We start from the raw sequence: 17851 nt of genomic DNA, 5'->3' as shown, positions 1-17851 counted from the left end.
TTTTTTACCATATTTTGGACATGCTATAGTATGACTTTTTTTTACCATATTTTGGACATGCTATAGTCTGACTTTTTTCATATTTTGGACGACATACTATGGTATGACTTTTTTTACCATATTTTGGACATGCTATAGTATGACTTTTTTTTACCATATTTTGGACATGCTATAGTCTGACTTTTTTCATATTTTGGACCACATACTATGGTATGACTTTTTTTACCATATTTTGGACATGCTATAGTCTGACTTTTTTCATATTTTGGACCACATACTATGGTATGACTTTTTTTTTACCATATTTTGGACATGCTATAGTATGACTTTTTTCATATTTTGGACATGCTATAGTATGACTTTTTTCATATTTTGGACATGCTATAGCATGACTTTTTTACCATATTTCGGACATGCTATAGTATGACTTTCTTTTGTACCTGGTACTTTCTGCAGCGACGCTGCTTGAAACTTTCGTAATGAACACGAACACCGGACGACTCGGAGGTGATTCTTTTTCGAGTGACGATCGTTCAGTTAGACACGCTTTCGGATCCAGAAGAGGACGGCAGCGAGACGGAAAGACAATCATTTGGGAATGTTTATTCCCTGTGAATTAAAAGAATTGCGGCAGCTCGCGTGGAACCTCAACAGAGGTGGAACCAGAACTACAACCACATATTGTCCATAACTTTTGCCCAATAGAAAACCGGAGTTTAGCCGTTACCGGCAGGTAAAGGAGGCTGAAAGAGTTAAGGGTCCGGAGGTTCAAACAGTGGGACACTGAATTCTGCTAGTCTTGCAACTCCTTTGTGTTTGATTGGTGCAGGAAACAGGAGACAGCTCACAGCTGTGTTTCTGCAGGTCTAAATGTATCACAATATAGGAGGGTGAAGCCTGGAGAGATGAAGGGGGTGTGTGCTTTAATTTCAGCTGATTGGGTCTCCGTGTCCTCCCCCAGGACAGTTTCCATCCCTGATTAGGAGAGAGTTTATAAATAGGGGGGGGCAAATCTGGGTGAAGGTTGCAGCTTCAGAGCAAAGACTGCAGCAGTCAGCGGCTGCTTTTGGTTTTATTTCACTTATTATGCAACAGGTGTTACACCTGTTCAGCTCATAGCAGGAAGGGTCGGGGGGGTGGGGGAGTTGGTCCAGAGAGCAGAGTCCACAGTCCTGGGGATCAAATGATTGTCCTACTTAATTAATGACGATAAATATCATGTTTCATTACCATCAGTAAACTGAAAATCATAAATGACTAAACTAACGCCAACTAGCTGCAGGTTACAGTGAAAGCCGTAATTTTCTGTTTCAGCAACTTTTACATTCTTATTCTATGATCTTATTAAATGTAGTTTTCTGTTAATTTATGGATCGTGTTTAATCGTAAATATTCATAACAAAAAAAAAAAATCTGTGAAAGGTCCTCACAAAGATAGACACACTAACACACGCACATGCATACTAATCTGTCAATGGCCGACACATACAGCCACTCAATCAGTTCACACACTCCTCCCATCCCAGTCTGTCCCCCCCCCTACTGACATAGAGCCTTTAAATAGAGCTCCTCTCCAGCTATTCGGCCTCGGTGTTTGCTTCCCCGCCGTCAGCAGCTCTTCTTCACAAGTTCTCCTCAAACCCCAAAACCAAGGTAGAGATCTCTCACACACACACACACACACACACACACACACACACACACACACACACACACACACACACACACACACACACACACACACACACACTCTTATTGTTATTATTATTTTTGTTTTTTTTAGATGCTCTTTTAAATTTGTTATAATAGAATTGCAAGAAGAACAAATACAACAAAAAGGAACATAATAAGAACAACACAATTTTAATACATTACGTGAACTGCATGTCGTGCATGATTGACAGCTGCAGACACTCGTCACAAACAAACAAACCAGTAAATTATCTGCAGGAAACAAACTGATGCTGCAGTTTCTACTCATTTAGGTCTTTAAAAAAATAAAAATAAAAAAAAAATTCCTAGTGTTTGATTTTCCGTTTAATTCAGTTTGAGCTGCGACAGAAAAAAAACCAAACACTTGAACTTCACTTGCAGAAACACACGGGACCAACATGAGAAACACGTGAAGCTCCGGTAGATTCTCATGTGAAAGTGATTAAAAACATGTATGTCGGATTTAATCTGTAAAATAATTGAAGAGACTCTGAGATTAAAACAGAATTTTTGACCTAGATGAAGATCAGATTATTAATAATCTGGAAATGTAAACATTCTTCCAGGAATCTTTGAAAACAGGACTTCAATTATTTTAAATTAAACTCTTTTTCCATCTGTTGTGATTTTTGCAGGAATATTTTGATGAAAATGTTATTTATTTTTCTAAACGTTCATGAATTCATGTTGAGATTTTTCTGAAGAATCAAATCAAATCAACTCGACATCGTTTCACAAACTTGAACCTTAATGTTCTTTAAAATTATCTTTTGGTTCTGACCCGTCACAGCTGTTAACCCCCCCCCCACACACACACACACACACCCCCGACCACCCCAGTCCTTCAGCTGTTTGAATGAATGAATCGAGCTCCTCAACAGTAAAAACATGTTGCATTTTGTCCTTGGTTTTGAGGTCAGAGGTCACAGGTGATCACGACCACTTCAGGAGGAACCTTTTATTTAACTGTCGAAACATTTTTACAGATAAAATCTGTACTGATTTTATTTCCAGTCACGTAAATCAGCAGAACTTCAGCTCGAACACTAATAATACTGAAACATGACGGGGGGAGGACTCGGTGGCTCCTGCAAGACACACCTGCTTCAGCTGCCATCAGCTGCATGCCAGCAGATACCAGCTGTAGTAAAATTAGCAGCGGCCGATGCTTTGTCCAGAGTTATGAGCCGGTGTCGGGTTTCAACAAACACTGAGGCGGTTCAGGTTCAGCTTCTTCAGCAGGAGCTCAAAGTTTCTGTAACGAGCAGAAATATAATATCACTGAGGCACAACGGAAACATCTGGCACATGACAGATGATTTTATTTAGAGATCGGTAGTCGGGGAAACAGAGCAGTGACAGGAAGCAGCCAGCAGGTGGCAGCGCTGACTCACAATAGCAGATACAGAAGAAGTTGGACTGTCTGCGTGTTAGTCGTTTCAGGTTAAGTGCCTTAAAGTGTGATACCACCGAGGACCACTAGGGGCATATTAGGACTCCAACATGTTTAGGGGCGGGGCTTGTTCATTCTGAGGTCTTCAAACAAGAAAATGTTTCAGACAGTTTTTAATAAATAAATCTCCTCCAGAGACATTTTATCAGAAACTTCACGGCTAAAAATTAAATAATCAGTTTTTAATCATTAAAATGTTTTATTATGACCTTTAAGACCTTTTCGATGATGTCAGGCAGTTTGTTTGCTTGTTTGTCTGACTAACGAGGTGCCCATGTCCACTTCCTCAGCAGACATGGAGCGTACCTTCATCGCTGTGAAGCCCGATGGCGTCCAGAGAGGACTGTGCGGTGAGATCATCAAGCGCTTCGAGCAGAGAGGTTTCAGGCTGGTAGCTGCCAAGTTCATGAAGGTAACCATGACGATGGACAGAAACTCAAAACAAAAACAAACAAACAAAAAGCAGGAGACCTTTTCGAGGGAAAAGAAACCTGGCTTAATGGTCACATTGATAGGGGGCGGAGCTTCTCACTTCGGCGCCCCCTGCTGTGTGGACGCTGATCGACTCACTGATGATGTATCTGCTGTTGTGTATTAAAGTTGTGTACTAATATTGTGTTGTGTGACCTCCCTGTGTCCAGGCCTCCGAGGACCACATGAAGAACCACTACCTGGACCTGAAGGACATGCCTTTCTATGCTGGTCTCTGCAAATACATGGCCTCTGGACCCGTCCTCGCCATGGTAACGCACACACACACACACACACACACACACACACACACACACACACACACACACACACACACACACACACACACACACACACACACACACACGAACACACACGTTGTCCTCAGACAGATGGTTTCTGTTCAGAGACGCCGACTGATGGAAAATAAAACAAATGATTCAACAGATAATAAAGTCTGAACAGAATTTGATTCTTTAGTTCACTTCATGCAGAAAAAAAAAAGACTACAGCAATAATTTATTTACAGACAGACACCAGGTCAGGGCATCAGGTTTAGACTGGGTCTAGACCAGGTTTAGACTGGGTTTAGACTGGTTCTAGTCTTGGTTTTGGACTTCTAACTCGTCCAGACTTGAAGCACGGTTCTGGTTTAAAAATGTGTTCTTTTTATTGCGTTTTGACTCGTTTCAGCCTGATTTGGAACTTGTTTTCAGACTGGTTTCATAATGGTTTAAAACTTGGTGTTCTTTGCGGTTGTTTTACCAGGTTTAGACTTGTAGCCTCAGGAACGTGTTGACTTGATTTTGGGACTCTATGATGCTTAGATCAGGATGAATTTCAGCCCCCGGTGTTGAAGTGTTGAACCTGAACGTCTCGTCGGCCGACAGGTGACAGGTGTGCTGGTGTGTTTCAGGTGTGGGAGGGTCAGAACATCGTGAAGCTGATCAGGATGATGCTGGGTGAGACCAACCCCGCTGACTCCAAGCCCGGTAGCATCCGTGGAGACCTGTGCATCAACATCGGCAGGTGAGCGAGCAACACAGTAAAAGGACAGGAGGAAGTGACATCAGAGACCTCAAGAAAAACAGCGATGACATCACGCACTTCAACAAAATGATATATTACTTATATAAACGTTGTCACACGCTCATTAAGCAGCAGAGGACAATAAAATGTTGAAGCACTATGAATACAATTAAAAAAAGAATACGTCCCAAAAAATAAATACAACATGAATAACATTAAAAAATGATAGATAAGTGGATGAGTCATTGATTAGTTATCGTTGATGAGATATTGATGAGTTATTGATGAGTTATTGATGAGCCACTGACTGCCTCTGTGTCCTCAGGAACATCATCCACGGCAGCGACACACTGGAGAACGCCAAGAAAGAGGTCGCTCTGTGGTTCAAGGACGAAGAGTTTGTGAGCTACACCCCCTGCGCTCAGGCCTGGCTGTACGAGTAAACTCCGCCCACCCCGCCGACCTCCGACCTCCCCGCAGCTGATCCTCGGACTTGGTCCTCACCGATCAATCTGGAACGTGTAGCACTTATCAATAAAGTCTCATGTTAACAACATTCTGACCGTTTCTGTGTCCTTCAAAAGTTTTTAAAACTGCCATTAGCCTCGTTGGCGAAGCAAAGCTAACGGCTAACTGCTGACATGCTGTCTATTAGCAGTAACTATAAAGATGGCGGCGAAACAAATGTGGATCAGTCCGCCACTAAAAAATAGTAAACAGACCCTTTCCTCTTGTTCCAGGAACATTTGATAAATGAAAGAGCTGCAACAAACGATTATTTTCTTTCATGATTAACCTGATGATATTATTATATTTGCTTTGTCTATAAAATGTCAAAAAAATGAATCACACGAAGTCCAAACTTCAGCAGCTTATTCAGAAATTGTTTGTTATCTGACTGGTCCAAAACCTCAAAAAAGTGATTCATCATTAATCAAAATACTGAAAACAAATTTCCACCAACTCAGAACTGCGACGATTAGTTGTTTAATTAGTTGACGGAAAATTAATGAGCAACTATTTTGATAATTGATTAACTTAACTCGGGTAAAAATTGTCGCCGGTTTCAAGAAGCATATTTGGTTAATGCTGCGACCTTTTGCTCATGGTGGCGTGTAAAAGAGTTGAAATAGGCATCATTTCCTGTTTGAAGGGGGCGGGACAGTATCACATGTCTGCTGAACCTACCGGGCAACAGGCTGCTTTTAGAAGGCAGCGGAGGGTGTGCATGAAGACACGTATGTTGCTGGGGTGGGGTGGGGTGGGGTGGGGTGGGGGTGGGGGGGTACATCTACACGTATGTTGCTGAACAGCAGTAATGTGACGCTGCAGTGATTCTGCATGCTATTAAAAAAAAGGACTCAAACAGACCCATCAGCTGAATCCTACCCTCTCCAGACGCCCGAGCCGACGAGCGCCGTCCAGACATCCAGGAGGGAAACCCATCAGGCTCATATCCAGATATCTAAAGTGCTGAAGAACCTCCTTCCTTTTACAGGCCTGAGAAGCCAAGACAGAAAAAGACCTGCAACACTTCCAGCTGGCGATACGCTGATGACGTTAACGCTCACCTTTCCAATTAATGTGACCTCCTTCAGACTCAGTCCGTTTACCAGCCCAGAGTTCAGCCTGGGTTGGGCAAACATTTTTTTTGTTTTAGACAAAATTCAAAAATCTTTGGTCTCAAGTACATTTTGTACAAGTTTTGAGATTTTTACCTGGTTCAGTCCTGGATTCATACTTACAAAAGATCCAGTTTTAGATCTTCTTATCCCTTTTAATCTCATATTTGTCCAATATTCAGGTTTAAATGCTTAAAAAACAAAAAACTGAATATGATGGATTTTTGTAGGTTTATTTTTTCCGAGAAAAAAACAATATAAACGTGAAATCTGCAACAAAAAACAAAAAAAAAAATCTGTTATTAAGATTCTCTAAATAATATTAATAACTTAAACATTATCAAAAAGGTTATGTCCAGTCTTTTTCAGTCAAACACAAAGTACTGAAATAACATATTGCACAGCATTTAAAAAAAAATACTATTAATATCATTATTCCACTTTTTTAAATAACATTTTATTGCATAAAAATGTAAAGTGAGTCATTTATTTTACATCTAAATGTAATAATTTCTTCACAATCATGCTGCCAAAAATTGCACAATGTATTAAAAAATGTTTTCATGAAAGTTAACATCAGTACATACTACATTTCTTTTGTCAGACATTTACAGTATCTGTATATATATATAAATATATATATATATATATATATATATATATATATATATATATATATATATATAAATATATATATATACACATATATGTATATTTATATATACATATTTAGACATTTGTATGTTTAGATAAGAGCTCATTAATATCATGTTCACAGATTATGTGGACAATGTGGACATTAATATTACTGGCAGGTTTTCATCAGTGTGGGACACGAACATTCAAACTTTAGGTTTTTTTTTCATCAACATTGTAAAAAAAACCATTTAATTATGAAAATTCTCTTTCAATGTTTTTTTTTGGGGGGGGGGCTCTGCTTCCTGTGGCGTACTGAAAAGTCAACATTTAAATCCATTTCAACGGAGATAGTGAATATAACTCAAAAGCTGTCTCGGCCTCCAAATTCATTCCAACGTTGTTTTGTCTTAAAGTCCCAAAACAGTCTCTATGGAAACTAAGTCACTTAAAAACCCACAGAAAACCTACAAAACCTACAAAGCCCTCCTTCCCACTGTGGACGGACACACAAAATATCATCACGAACTGATGAGGAAGACCGGCGAATCGAGGACTTCGACAATAAAATCCTCACGTTGAGCCGTTTTCACTTTTTTTTTTTTTTTTTTAACGCACTCCATTTTCTTCGCATACGAAATCCGTCGCAAATACAAAGACAACTTCTTCACCGGAGTCACGGACAGTTTGACAAAATAATTCCATAAAAACATTATCAAATGTGTAGATATCATCTATAGATAGCACCGTAATACAAATAGGACAGTTTGACATTAGATTCAAAAAGACCACAAACATTAAACAGACAACCGACACACAGCAGTAAGTAACATGTGAAGTTTAAAAAAACAGCTACAGGTTTAGAGTGCGAGATGCTCACGTTGACGCATGCTCGCACAGTTTATTACGCACTCGCTCCATCTTTAGTTCTTCATGTTAAACACTGCGAGCCCGAAAACACGTGATTTGTGCATTGTTTTGTTTTTTTATCACGTTTTTCTCTCATGCGAACCGACACCGAAATAACGTAGAAGTCCTATTTCATAAGGAAAGAAACCGAAAGAGGAAAATTCAGACGTCCACAAAAAAAAAGAGAAAATTTTTGTCACGTTAAGTCATAATTCGGAGATAGTAAGTTCACGTTATGAGGTATTTCATGAAGAAGTTAAATTACTGTCAAAAAGCAAAAACTTTGAGCTTTGCAGGTTAAAATTATGAGACAAAAATTTTGAGTTGATCAGCAAATATCATGTTTGTTTATAATTTTGAAATCTAAGATAGCAAGCTCAAAGTAAGTTAGACCATAAAATTTTAAGTTTTTGTTTACCAAGTCTTAATTATGAGACCGTAAGTTAACATTATTATTTAATAAAATATTTTAATTACGACGGCAATTTTAGCTACTTCAATCAAAATGGCAAGATTTAAAGTCAAAATTACGATTAAACATTTTTTGTTGTTTAGCAATGAGTTGAAAAGTCTAATTTTTAAGCTGGCAAATTAAAAGTAATTTAGAATATAAAATTCAATTTTTTTTTTGTTTACCAAGTCAAAATTATGAGACTAGTTAAAATTTTGAATTGCTTATTAAATAGGAGTTCATTAGTAAAAAAAATATATAAGCTAATCAAAAATATTAAAAAAATGATAAACAAAGTAAAAGTAAAAATTTAAAAAAAAATCATGGTATACAGGAGGAGGTTCAGTGAAGATTATAAAATGAGAAAATTTTGAACTAAAATTTTGATTTAGGTGAATTATAATTGGTACATTTCTGAGTTACTATGACATAAAGTTTCAGTACATTGAGATTATATACCAAATCACAATCACAATAAATATGACAAGCCTTTGACTTCGTACTAGTACTTTCATCGAGTCTTAATTTTCTTTTTTTTCCTTTTTTTTTTCTTTTTTTTAATTTTTTTTAGCAGAAATTTACTTTTGTAGTTTAGATATAAGATTAGAAAAGTATTAACGTGTGGATTTCGGCGTTAATTTAGATCAATCACATTTTAGTAATTTGATGATTGAAACGCGTTTTGTTTTCTTCGGTGAAACTTTTTAGTTTTTGGTTCTGACCGCCTCGGTTTTTTTTTGCATCGTTTCAGCTGTTTGTCAAATTCACAGTAAATCGCATTTTTTTCCTGCGAACGTTAGGGACCGTTTTAATGTTCAGGACGTTCAATACGTGACTTCACATTAAAAGAGTAATCTGTTAATTCATCCGTCTGTCGTTATTGTTTCGTTTTTGTTCACGAACAAACGCATTTTAATAATACACCAAAATACTGTATGTTTCTATAGTATTAATGTAATTGTTTTTTTTTTTTAGTTAACCTGTGACCCCACACTGTAAAGAGCTTTAAATAAATGAACTTTTTTTTCTTCGTTAAGCATCTGTTTTGTAAAATTATGTTTTATCATCAGTGATCATGTTTATTACTAGAATTCTTGAATCAAACATTCTGTTTTTATACATTGAAATAATCTGTTAAATCCAACTTTTAAAAGCTAAAAATTCTCTTAATACTTATGTAATATTTTTTATGAGGTATCAAAAGTTAGTGAAGACATTATTACTCTTTTAGCTTCTGAACTGTTAAAGCATGTTTAATAAACTCTGAATGAACGGCTATAACCCCAGATTAAAGGGTCATTCCACAAAGTCGCACTGAACAGTTTATTTCAGCCTACAGACAAACACAGCTGAATGATCCTTTAATGATCCTTTAATGATCCTTTAAATGACCTGCATGATGGAGTGTGTTTCCATCTGATTACAATAATAATAATGATAATAATAATAATAATACACTCAACTAAACCTCACTCACATTTAGTCAAATTTTAAACTGAATGCTGAAAACAAACGACCTGCGCAGATTGTCTGATCTGATGAGTTTCAGGAAGTGGAAACAAGAAGCGCGCAGACACACACACACACACACACACACACACACACACACACACACACACACACACACACACACACACACACAGTGTTTTTAAATGACTAATCTCACAAACAACCTTCGAGATCTTGGCGTTAAAAAAAAAATCATCGTACAAAAGTTTTTTTTTTTTTTTTCCCTTGATTTGAAAAGATGACCGAGCGTCCTCCATCTTGTTTTTCTGAGCAGGACAGGAAATAGAAACCAACATGGTGGAAGAGAGTTTTAGTTGTTTTAAGGATGAAGCAGAGGAGCTGCTGAATAGTTTTACTTTAAAGAGGAGGAGGAGGAAGAGGAGAGATGAAGGAGGAGGAGGAGAGATGAAAGAAGGTTCCTACTGCGGCTCCGGACCGGAGAGGAAGTCTGTGGAGGATCCGTTGGTGTCCGTTTGAGTCCTTTGAGACAACGAGTCGGCGTTCTCCTCTTTGATCGGAGCACCTGCAGAAACAGAGGGGATGATCAGGTGAACAGGTAAACAGGGGAACAGGTAAACAGGTGAACAGGTAAACAGGGGAACAGGTAAACAGGGGAACAGGTAAACAGGTAAACAGGGGAACAGGTAAACAGGTGAACAGGTGAACAGGTAAACAGGGGAACAGGTAAACAGGTGAGTGAGTGCTTACCTGCCCCGCCCCCAGTGAGAGAGCTGCTCTCTGGGTCAGCAGAAGTCGGCTGGGCTGCTGAGGCTGGAGGAGGGGGTGATGGGTAATCGGGCGGAGTCTCATTCTCGTCCCCTGATAGGCTCCTGGGAACTCCCGTTACCACGGCGCCGGAGAGACTGACAGGTCGCTTAGCGATGGGCAACTTCCTCTCTGAGAGAAAAGAATGGCGTCTGAACTATTGATTGATCAGGTGTGTCCTGTATTGATTGATCAGGTTTTCTGGGATGTCATGATGATGATGATGATGATGATGATGATGATGATGATGATGATGATGACGACTCACTCTTCTTCTGTCCTTTGTATTGCTGTGATTTCTTTCTCTGTCTGGACGCTGCTGACTGCAGTTCTCTGGAGGCTGAAACAAACAATCTCATGAGTGATGCTGCTCACCTGTAACACATCTCACCTGTCACTCAGAACACAGGTGAGCGTTACCTGCGTTGACGGCGGGAGGCTGCAGCTGGTAGCCGGTCAGCTGACACCAGCCCACCGGGTACAGGTCAGGTGACTCGCAGTCCACCCACTGGTCGTACTCGTCCTCCCAGCCGTCGAAGTGTATCCGTAGCAACCGGTGGACGATGCGGGTCACCGTGGCGACGCAGACGAGCCGAGGCTCCATGAGGTCCACGGCCTCCAGCTTCATGCCGGACAGGAAACCGTGGTTGGGGACGTCCTGACGGTCACAAAGTTTCAGCTTCAGACAGTTTAATGCTCTGATGCTTCTGTGGAAGTTTTAAGTTCTAAAGATTTCCTCACTTTAAAAAAAAAAAATGTCACTCTAACTGCATTCTGAAGGACTGATTGATCCGTGTTGGGTCCTACCTTGTTGAAGAGGTTGACCGGAGCCGCCACACACTTGCTGTCCTTCAGGTACTCGAACCATCGGAAGGGAAGGCTGCTGTAACCTGAGAAACAACAGAAGAAGAAGAGACAATGATAAATCCAGTCCTCTCTTCTCTGGAAACCAACTCTTCTGGTCACTCCGTCACCTCTGGGGGGCGTCAGCTCGATGCTGTTGATCTCACAGAAGCCGGCGGGAAAGATGGAGGGAGAGGTGGAGTGGTAGCAGAACCAGTCTGACCCGTCGGCCGCCTCCGAGCCGTCGATGCCGATCATCAGATAACCGTCTGCCAGGACCTGACGGGGGAAGAGGACAGGTTACATCGTTTGGACCTGAGGAAGAGGAAGAGGACAGGTCACGTTATTTGGACCCTCACCTTCCTCACGGTGGCCACACAGATGGCAGACAGGTTCAGGGGGTCGATGGCCTCCAGCTTCATCCCGTCTTCGAACCAGAAACGGCCCTGATCCACCTCCTTCACCTGCAGGACACACAGGAAGCATAACTCTCTCCCAACAGTGAGCAGAGCAGCCTGGTGTTACACTGCCCCCCTGTGGTGAGAACATGGAACAGTCTGATGGACCCATAAACCTTTTAGTAGCTAGTTTTGTTATATTCAGTAAAAACTCAGGAAATACTGTGAAACTAATGTTTTGCTTAATCTGCAGTTAAAACAAGAAAAAGCCATTTTTCTTGAGGCTTCAGTCCAACAAACGTCCTCTGAATGTTTTCTGTCATCTTCAGTCTTAAGTCTGAGATAAATTTCCCCTCGGGGATTAATAAAGTAACTACCTAACCTAAAAGAGTCAGAGGACAGGTGGGAAAGACAGGCAGATGTGAGGGGATGCTCACCTTGGCAAACAGCTGTCCAGGTGCGTCCAGTTGAACACCCAGTTTCTTCGACACATCTGGAAACAAACAGGTTCAATGTCAGTTGCCCTGACGCTTCTTAACCTGCTGCTGGCTTAAATTCAACGTTTTCTAAATGGAGCCTGGTGACCCACCGGAGCGTTTAAAGCGGTGTCCAATGGACCGGGACCAGCCGATGCTGTGGATCAGAGGACTGTACATGTGGCACCAGAAGTCGTCCGTCCCGTCGTCGCACTCCTCGTACACCAGACGCAGACGGCCGCCGATCACCTGCGGCGACACAAACACAAACTTTACACCTGAACCGCTGACCGACACGAAGACCGCCTCACCTCAGACTCACCTGTTCAACCAGAGCGACCCGGGTCCGACACAGGTGAGTCTTATCCACCACCTCCACCCTCATCTGCCTCTTAAAGGGGAAGTGCATGCTGTCCTGCACCTGGAGGAAGAGGAAGGTTTAAAGTTGTGTGTGTGTGTGTGTGTGTGTGTGTGTGTGTGTGTGTGTGTGTGTGTGTGTGTGTGTGTGTGTGTGTGTGTGTGTGTGTGTGTGTGTGTGTGTGTGTGTGTGTGTGTGTGTGACCTTGGATGAGAAGTCCAGCGGCAGAGTTTTGGATCCCGTCAGTCGTTTGATCAGAAACGTTTTCCAGTTGGTGAGCCTGTGCAGAAGGGCTGACGCACAAAGATAAACAACTTTCAGCCAATCAGGTGACACTCTGGTGGTCATGTGACCCTGCTGCAGCCAATCAGAGGCTGGATTCACTCTGTTCGAAACATCAGAGGTTTTTTGTTTTTTTTGTAAATGCAGCTGGCTCTGTGTTACCGTGACAACGTTAACTTTTGTGGGCTGGAATAAGTGAGTGTTTGGTCCGGACAGGAAGTGTCCCTTACTCTGAGGGGGGACCAGAGGTTTCCCACCGGCAGCACACCAGCCCACTGGGTGGATGTCAGGGACGCACAGGTTCAACCAAAAGTCTCTGCAGGGGTCGCTGTCAAAGCCCTCATACCGCAGCAGGGCCTTAAAACCTGCACGCACGCACACACACACACACACGTGCGCACACACATCAATATAACTGATATAAATGTTGATAAATTGCCTGTGTGTGCGTGTGTGTGTGTGTGTGTACCTGCCAGTTTGATGATGCCAGCGATCCAGTACACCTTCATTGGCAGAATGCTGTCTGTGTTCGGGACCTCGACTCGTACTCCTTCACTGATGTCACCCCACGACCTCCCCATCGGCACCTCCAGGAGTGCACACAACAGACACACAACAGACACACAACAGACACACATCATGGACCGTCTCATGTCTGCAGGCTCAGTGACTTTAGTCTCAGCCACTCAGAAGTTGCCTGAAAATCTGTCTGATTTTAGGTTTCCTTCAGTTTCACAGTGATCAGCGGTGTTTTGTCTGATTTACCCATGATGCACTGCAGACAGGAGCTGCTCGCTTACAGTTCTGCCGCCGTTATAGGTCAAATTAGTTTCACTGCACCTGTCGTATTTACCTGAAACTCGTCTACACCTGAAGACTCTCAGGCGACTTCTCGAACCGTTTACCCTCCCTGGAGCTTTATTCCGAAGGGCAAATCACAGGTGATGACGTCATCAGGAAGTAGACGTCACTCTGAATCTGAACACACGTTGAGATCTGACTGACACTAAAACTAACTCCCTGTTAATATTCGGGTATTTTATGCCTTTATTTTGATAGGTACAGACAGGAAATGTGGGGGAACAAAGGAGGAAAATGACATGCAGTAAAAGTCTGTGTGTGTGTGTGTGTGTGTGTGATTGTGTGGTACCCACATGTTTGAAACAGCTGACCGGTGCTCCCGCCACATCTCCGTCTCCAAGGTAACGGCCCCAGTCAAACACCTCCACAGAGACTGCAGCCAGCAAACAAACAAACAAACAAACAAACAAAGAAGAGTTGAGCTCAGCAGACATCAGATCTGCGATTGATCAAAGGTCATCGGGACATTTTAGTTGAAGATCAATAACTTTGATCAACAGTTTATTTGTTCTGTTTCTTTTACATTCGCTGTTAATCAGGTCTTTTATTCTGAAAACCACAGCGTTGAACTCACCGCCCTTCCTGGCGCCGCCCTGCTGGCCGGCCTGCTGCTGAGCATAAGCGGCCAGTTTGGTCATCAGCGGTTGCTTCTGGAGGACTTTGGCCTTCTTGGTGGGAGGTTTCCCCTTAAAGGCACAAAACACACAGAGGCTCGGGTCAAAGGTCAAACTCTCTGACCTGCACGGAGTAAACGTTCTACATGTTCCTGAGCCCATGCTGTGATTTCCTCTCGCAAAAATCCAGCGACGTGATTTAACTCCCGGCAGGTTGTGAAGCTTTATTTACTCTTTAAGAGGCGTTTTCAGGACAAAACTAAAAAGTAACTTTTAACCGTTTAAACGACAAACTGATGAAAATATTTCTTCTTAAACGGAAAAAAAAAAGTGACTGAATGTCCTGAAGCTCTTCCACCACTCTACTGTCGGCATGGTAACGAAGCGCTCCCTCTCCCACATTTTAAATACATTAATAGCAGTTTTACAAACTTCACATCTGGCTTTTCTTTTTCAAGTCAGCGTTTTTTTTATCCGAAGCTCTCGAAAGGTTGATTTTTCTGGCACGTTTGCCTTCGTTCAAAAAAAAAAAAATCACGCGTTGACTGAAGGAGATAAAACCACAAACTCTTTGGAAGAGACTTTTTATAACTCCGGGACCAGCGGAAACCCCGGGAGAACAGATTTAGCTTTCAACTAAATAGAAAACACAGAGGACCGGGAATCGAACCCTGAGGAACACCAGGAGGTATGTGTGTGTGTGTGTGTGTGTGTGTGTGTGTGTGTGTGTGTGTGTGTGTGTGTGTGTGTGTGTGTGTGTGTGTGTGTGTGTGTGTGTGTGTGTGTGTGTGTGTTACCTGCAGCCGGGCGAGGATGCTGGCCTTCTTGGAGTTGGAGGAGTAACTCCGTGAGCAGGAGACGCTGCAGAAACGTTTGGTTTTGCTGTAGAAGGCGTCTCGGACTCCGACCATGCCGCACATCTCGCAGGTCGCTGAGGAGAAACCAGATCTGAGGTAACGCTTAAGAACAGCGTTTACACAAGTTTTAACCTGCAGCGATGAACTGTGTTCACAGACGACGGTTGTCAGAAGTGTTCCTGAGCCCATGCAGTGATTTTCACTACAGAATTGTCTGTTTTTAATGCAGTGCTGCCTGTTCAGCTTCAAATCAATAAACTTCATCTGAAGCTGCTTCAAGTTGGAAAAAGTGACGACTGATATTGAACAAAGAGGCCTTCCTGTTTACACTTCATGTTTACCACAGAGGACTTCCTGTTTAGCTCATCGGACTTCCTGTTTACCTCAGAGGACTTCCTGTTTATCTTATGGGACTTCCTGTTTACCTCAGAGGACTTCCTGTTTCCTGTTTCAGATATAACCCTTTAAACACTGACCCATGCCTGCCTTGCCGTCAGGGTAGGTATACACCTGTCCGTTGGTCTTGATGAGCGTCAGTGAGGAGGAGGAGGAAGAGGGGGGCAGGTGCGTCCCTCCTCCTCCTCCTCCTCCTCCCAGCTCTTCGTCCTCACTGTCCTCGGGGCTGGATGCTGCGCTCCCCCCGCTGGACTCCGAGCTGCAGCTGCTCCGGTCCTCCTCCAGACCGTCCAGCATGCCGAAAGAGTCCCGCCGCCTCCGGGACGGATGCTCCACCTAAGGGGTCAAAGGTCACACAGTTAGATAATCAGCAGACATGAATAAATTATTATTTTTATTCAATAAAAACTGTGTTTGATTCACAGAAAAAAGTAATTAATCTCAAATCTAAAGTAAAATGTTATTGTATAGTCAAATTAGAATCAGAGTGTGAAACATGAACATCTGTGCAGGTGATGATGTCATGATGTGAGACTGTGTCCAGGTGATGATGTCATGATGTGAGACTGTCCAGGTGATGATGTCATGATGTGTTTCTCTGTGCAGGTGATGATGTCATGATGTACGACCGTATGCAGGTGATGATGTCATGATGTGACTTTCTACAGGTGATGATGTCATGATGTGACTGTGTGCAAGTGATGATGTCATGATGTGATTGTGTGCAGGTGATGACGTCATGATGTGTGTCTCAGATGTCTCCCCCCCCCCCCCCCCGAAGCCTGACAGCTGTTTGCAGCTGGGTGACCTGCAGCACTGCAGTGCGGTGAGAGTCTGACTGACATCAACATTCTGATCATCAGATTCTGTCTGCGCCGGACACCAGATGACCTCCAGGATTTCAGGGATTTCGGGTTTCTCTGGGTCCTGACAGCAGGATGCTGCCGCTGTAAAACAACCCCCTGCCGGGTCGTACTGGGCTACATCCATCGTTAAATTCGGCGTACATTAAATGCATCTAGCACCACAGTGCGCGAGTGAAAGAGCTTTTTTTTTTGTATTGACTAACCGTGACGCTCTGCATTGTGAACGTAGATGACTGTAGCGGGAAAACAGCAGGACGGTAAACAAAGTGGATTTTCACCGGTATAAAACTGGTTTATTGTTGTACATGTGTGCCGAATGAACGGGGATCCAGTTTATTTAGGGAACAATTTTAAAAACTTTCCAGGGAGGTGAGTTTCTGTGGGAACAAACAAAGAAACCTAATATCGCACGATTTTCAGGGGAGTTTCAAAAGGAGGTTTAGAGAACAACAAGCGAAGCAAATATAAGGTTATGTTTTGGCCGATTTAAGAAGTATTTCGTGCTGTTCATGTTTGCCGAATTAAAACTTATCTTGAGCTCGTGAATGAACAATTTAAATGCCATTTGAAGTTTTTACACATTTTGGTCGGAGCAAGAGAACTTTAAACTGACAGATTTCTCAACGGAGTTCTGCCTTGACTTTCTGTCGGAGGTGGCTTTGAAGCAGCTGCTGAGGACCGCTACACCGAACCACAACAAAAGGGGGACATGCAGGCTGCCGCCGGACGGACACGCCTCAGGACTCACCAGGTCTCTGGGGTTCTCCATCAGGCCGGGCCGCGGAGGGGGACTCTCGCTCTGAGACGCCAAATCCCGCAGAAATTATCATTAAAGCCCAGCGGCGGACATATCAACAGCGTTACCACGCCTCCAATGCGCAGGCGCGGGAACCGCAGACGCTCATCGCCCATTGGCTGCTGCTTCTGCTTCGTGTGTTGCGTTCAGATGAAATGACAAGTCCTCGACCGACCCCTGCTGGACAGAGCCGGAAACACATCCATTCTAAATCAGGTCTAAAAACCAGTGTAAAACCAAGTCTAAAAACATCCTAAAACCCAGTCCAAACCAACTACAAAACAAGTTTAGAAGCCGTTCATAACCACTCTAAACCCAGACCAAAACCAAGTCTAAAACCAAGTCTAAACCCAGTCTAAATGTCCACTATGAGCAGGAGGAACAGGTCTCAGTGTTCATACGAGCTCCTGGCAGACATAAAACATTTCCATTGTGAGTTATTACGAACAATAAATAAACCTTAATACAAAAACCAAACACTCAAAGTTCTGTAGGAGCATCTCTTTGTGTTGTTTTTCTTCTGTTCTCTGGTTTATGATAATTATG

General features: G+C 42.5%; 2 protein-coding genes across 6 annotated transcripts; one reads left to right on the top strand and one right to left on the bottom strand.

Annotated features, from left to right (window-relative positions):
* Positions 1-1571: 1571 nt before the first annotated feature.
* Positions 1572-5222, top strand: LOC138631236 (nucleoside diphosphate kinase B-like). 2 transcript variants are annotated; one of them, XM_069716051.1, is made up of 5 exons: positions 1572-1653; positions 3457-3578; positions 3808-3909; positions 4554-4666; positions 4992-5222. In XM_069716051.1, exons 2-5 carry the CDS (start codon positions 3462-3464, stop codon positions 5107-5109), a joined length of 450 nt encoding a protein of 149 aa, XP_069572152.1. In that variant the 5' UTR covers positions 1572-1653; positions 3457-3461; the 3' UTR covers positions 5110-5222. The 2 variants fall into 2 exon arrangements, with proteins under 2 accessions (XP_069572152.1, XP_069572153.1); XM_069716052.1 differs by having other exon boundaries at positions 1584-1653; positions 3460-3578.
* A 4020-nt stretch (positions 5223-9242) lies between these two features.
* Positions 9243-17365, bottom strand: LOC138631223 (MBT domain-containing protein 1-like). Of its 4 annotated transcripts, XM_069716030.1 has the most exons (19): positions 17258-17365; positions 15724-15979; positions 15188-15321; positions 14351-14462; positions 14070-14149; positions 13385-13502; positions 13146-13280; positions 12838-12926; positions 12598-12696; positions 12389-12524; positions 12237-12292; positions 11761-11865; positions 11533-11680; positions 11366-11448; positions 10979-11216; positions 10827-10898; positions 10502-10690; positions 10217-10316; positions 9243-10059 (listed from the first exon to the last, which is right to left on the bottom strand). In XM_069716030.1, exons 1-19 carry the CDS (start codon positions 17276-17278, stop codon positions 9933-9935), a joined length of 2298 nt encoding a protein of 765 aa, XP_069572131.1. In that variant the 5' UTR covers positions 17279-17365; the 3' UTR covers positions 9243-9932. The 4 variants fall into 4 exon arrangements, with proteins under 4 accessions (XP_069572131.1, XP_069572134.1, XP_069572132.1 ...); XM_069716033.1 differs by lacking the exon at positions 13146-13280; XM_069716032.1 differs by having other exon boundaries at positions 9966-10316.
* Between the last annotated feature and the right edge of the window lie 486 nt (positions 17366-17851).

Source organism: Brachyistius frenatus, unplaced genomic scaffold (genome assembly GCF_029030835.1).
Source record: "Brachyistius frenatus isolate BFR_SWC_R1_liver_20210118 unplaced genomic scaffold, ASM2903083v1 Contig_151, whole genome shotgun sequence".
Taxonomy (NCBI): Eukaryota; Metazoa; Chordata; class Actinopteri; family Embiotocidae; genus Brachyistius; species Brachyistius frenatus.
Note: the sequence above shows the minus strand (reverse complement) of the source record. Positions and strands in the feature narration are given on the sequence as shown.

Excerpts from the sequence above, each read along its gene's own strand:
- LOC138631236 (XM_069716051.1), top strand. The coding sequence starts at position 3,462 with ATGGAGCGTACCTTCATCGCTGTGAAGCCCGATGGCGTCCAGAGAGGA. Across the intron at positions 3,579-3,807 it reads TAGCTGCCAAGTTCATGAAG|GCCTCCGAGGACCACATGAA; the intron begins GTAACCATGACG and ends CCCTGTGTCCAG. Across the intron at positions 4,667-4,991 it reads CTGTGCATCAACATCGGCAG|GAACATCATCCACGGCAGCG; the intron begins GTGAGCGAGCAA and ends CTGTGTCCTCAG.
- LOC138631223 (XM_069716030.1), bottom strand. The coding sequence starts at position 17,278 with ATGGAGAACCCCAGAGACCTG. Across the intron at positions 14,150-14,350 it reads GGGCGGCGCCAGGAAGGGCG|TCTCTGTGGAGGTGTTTGAC; the intron begins GTGAGTTCAACG and ends TGCTGGCTGCAG. Across the intron at positions 10,060-10,216 it reads CTCTCCGGTCCGGAGCCGCA|AAAAACAAGATGGAGGACGC; the intron begins GTAGGAACCTTC and ends TGTCCTGCTCAG.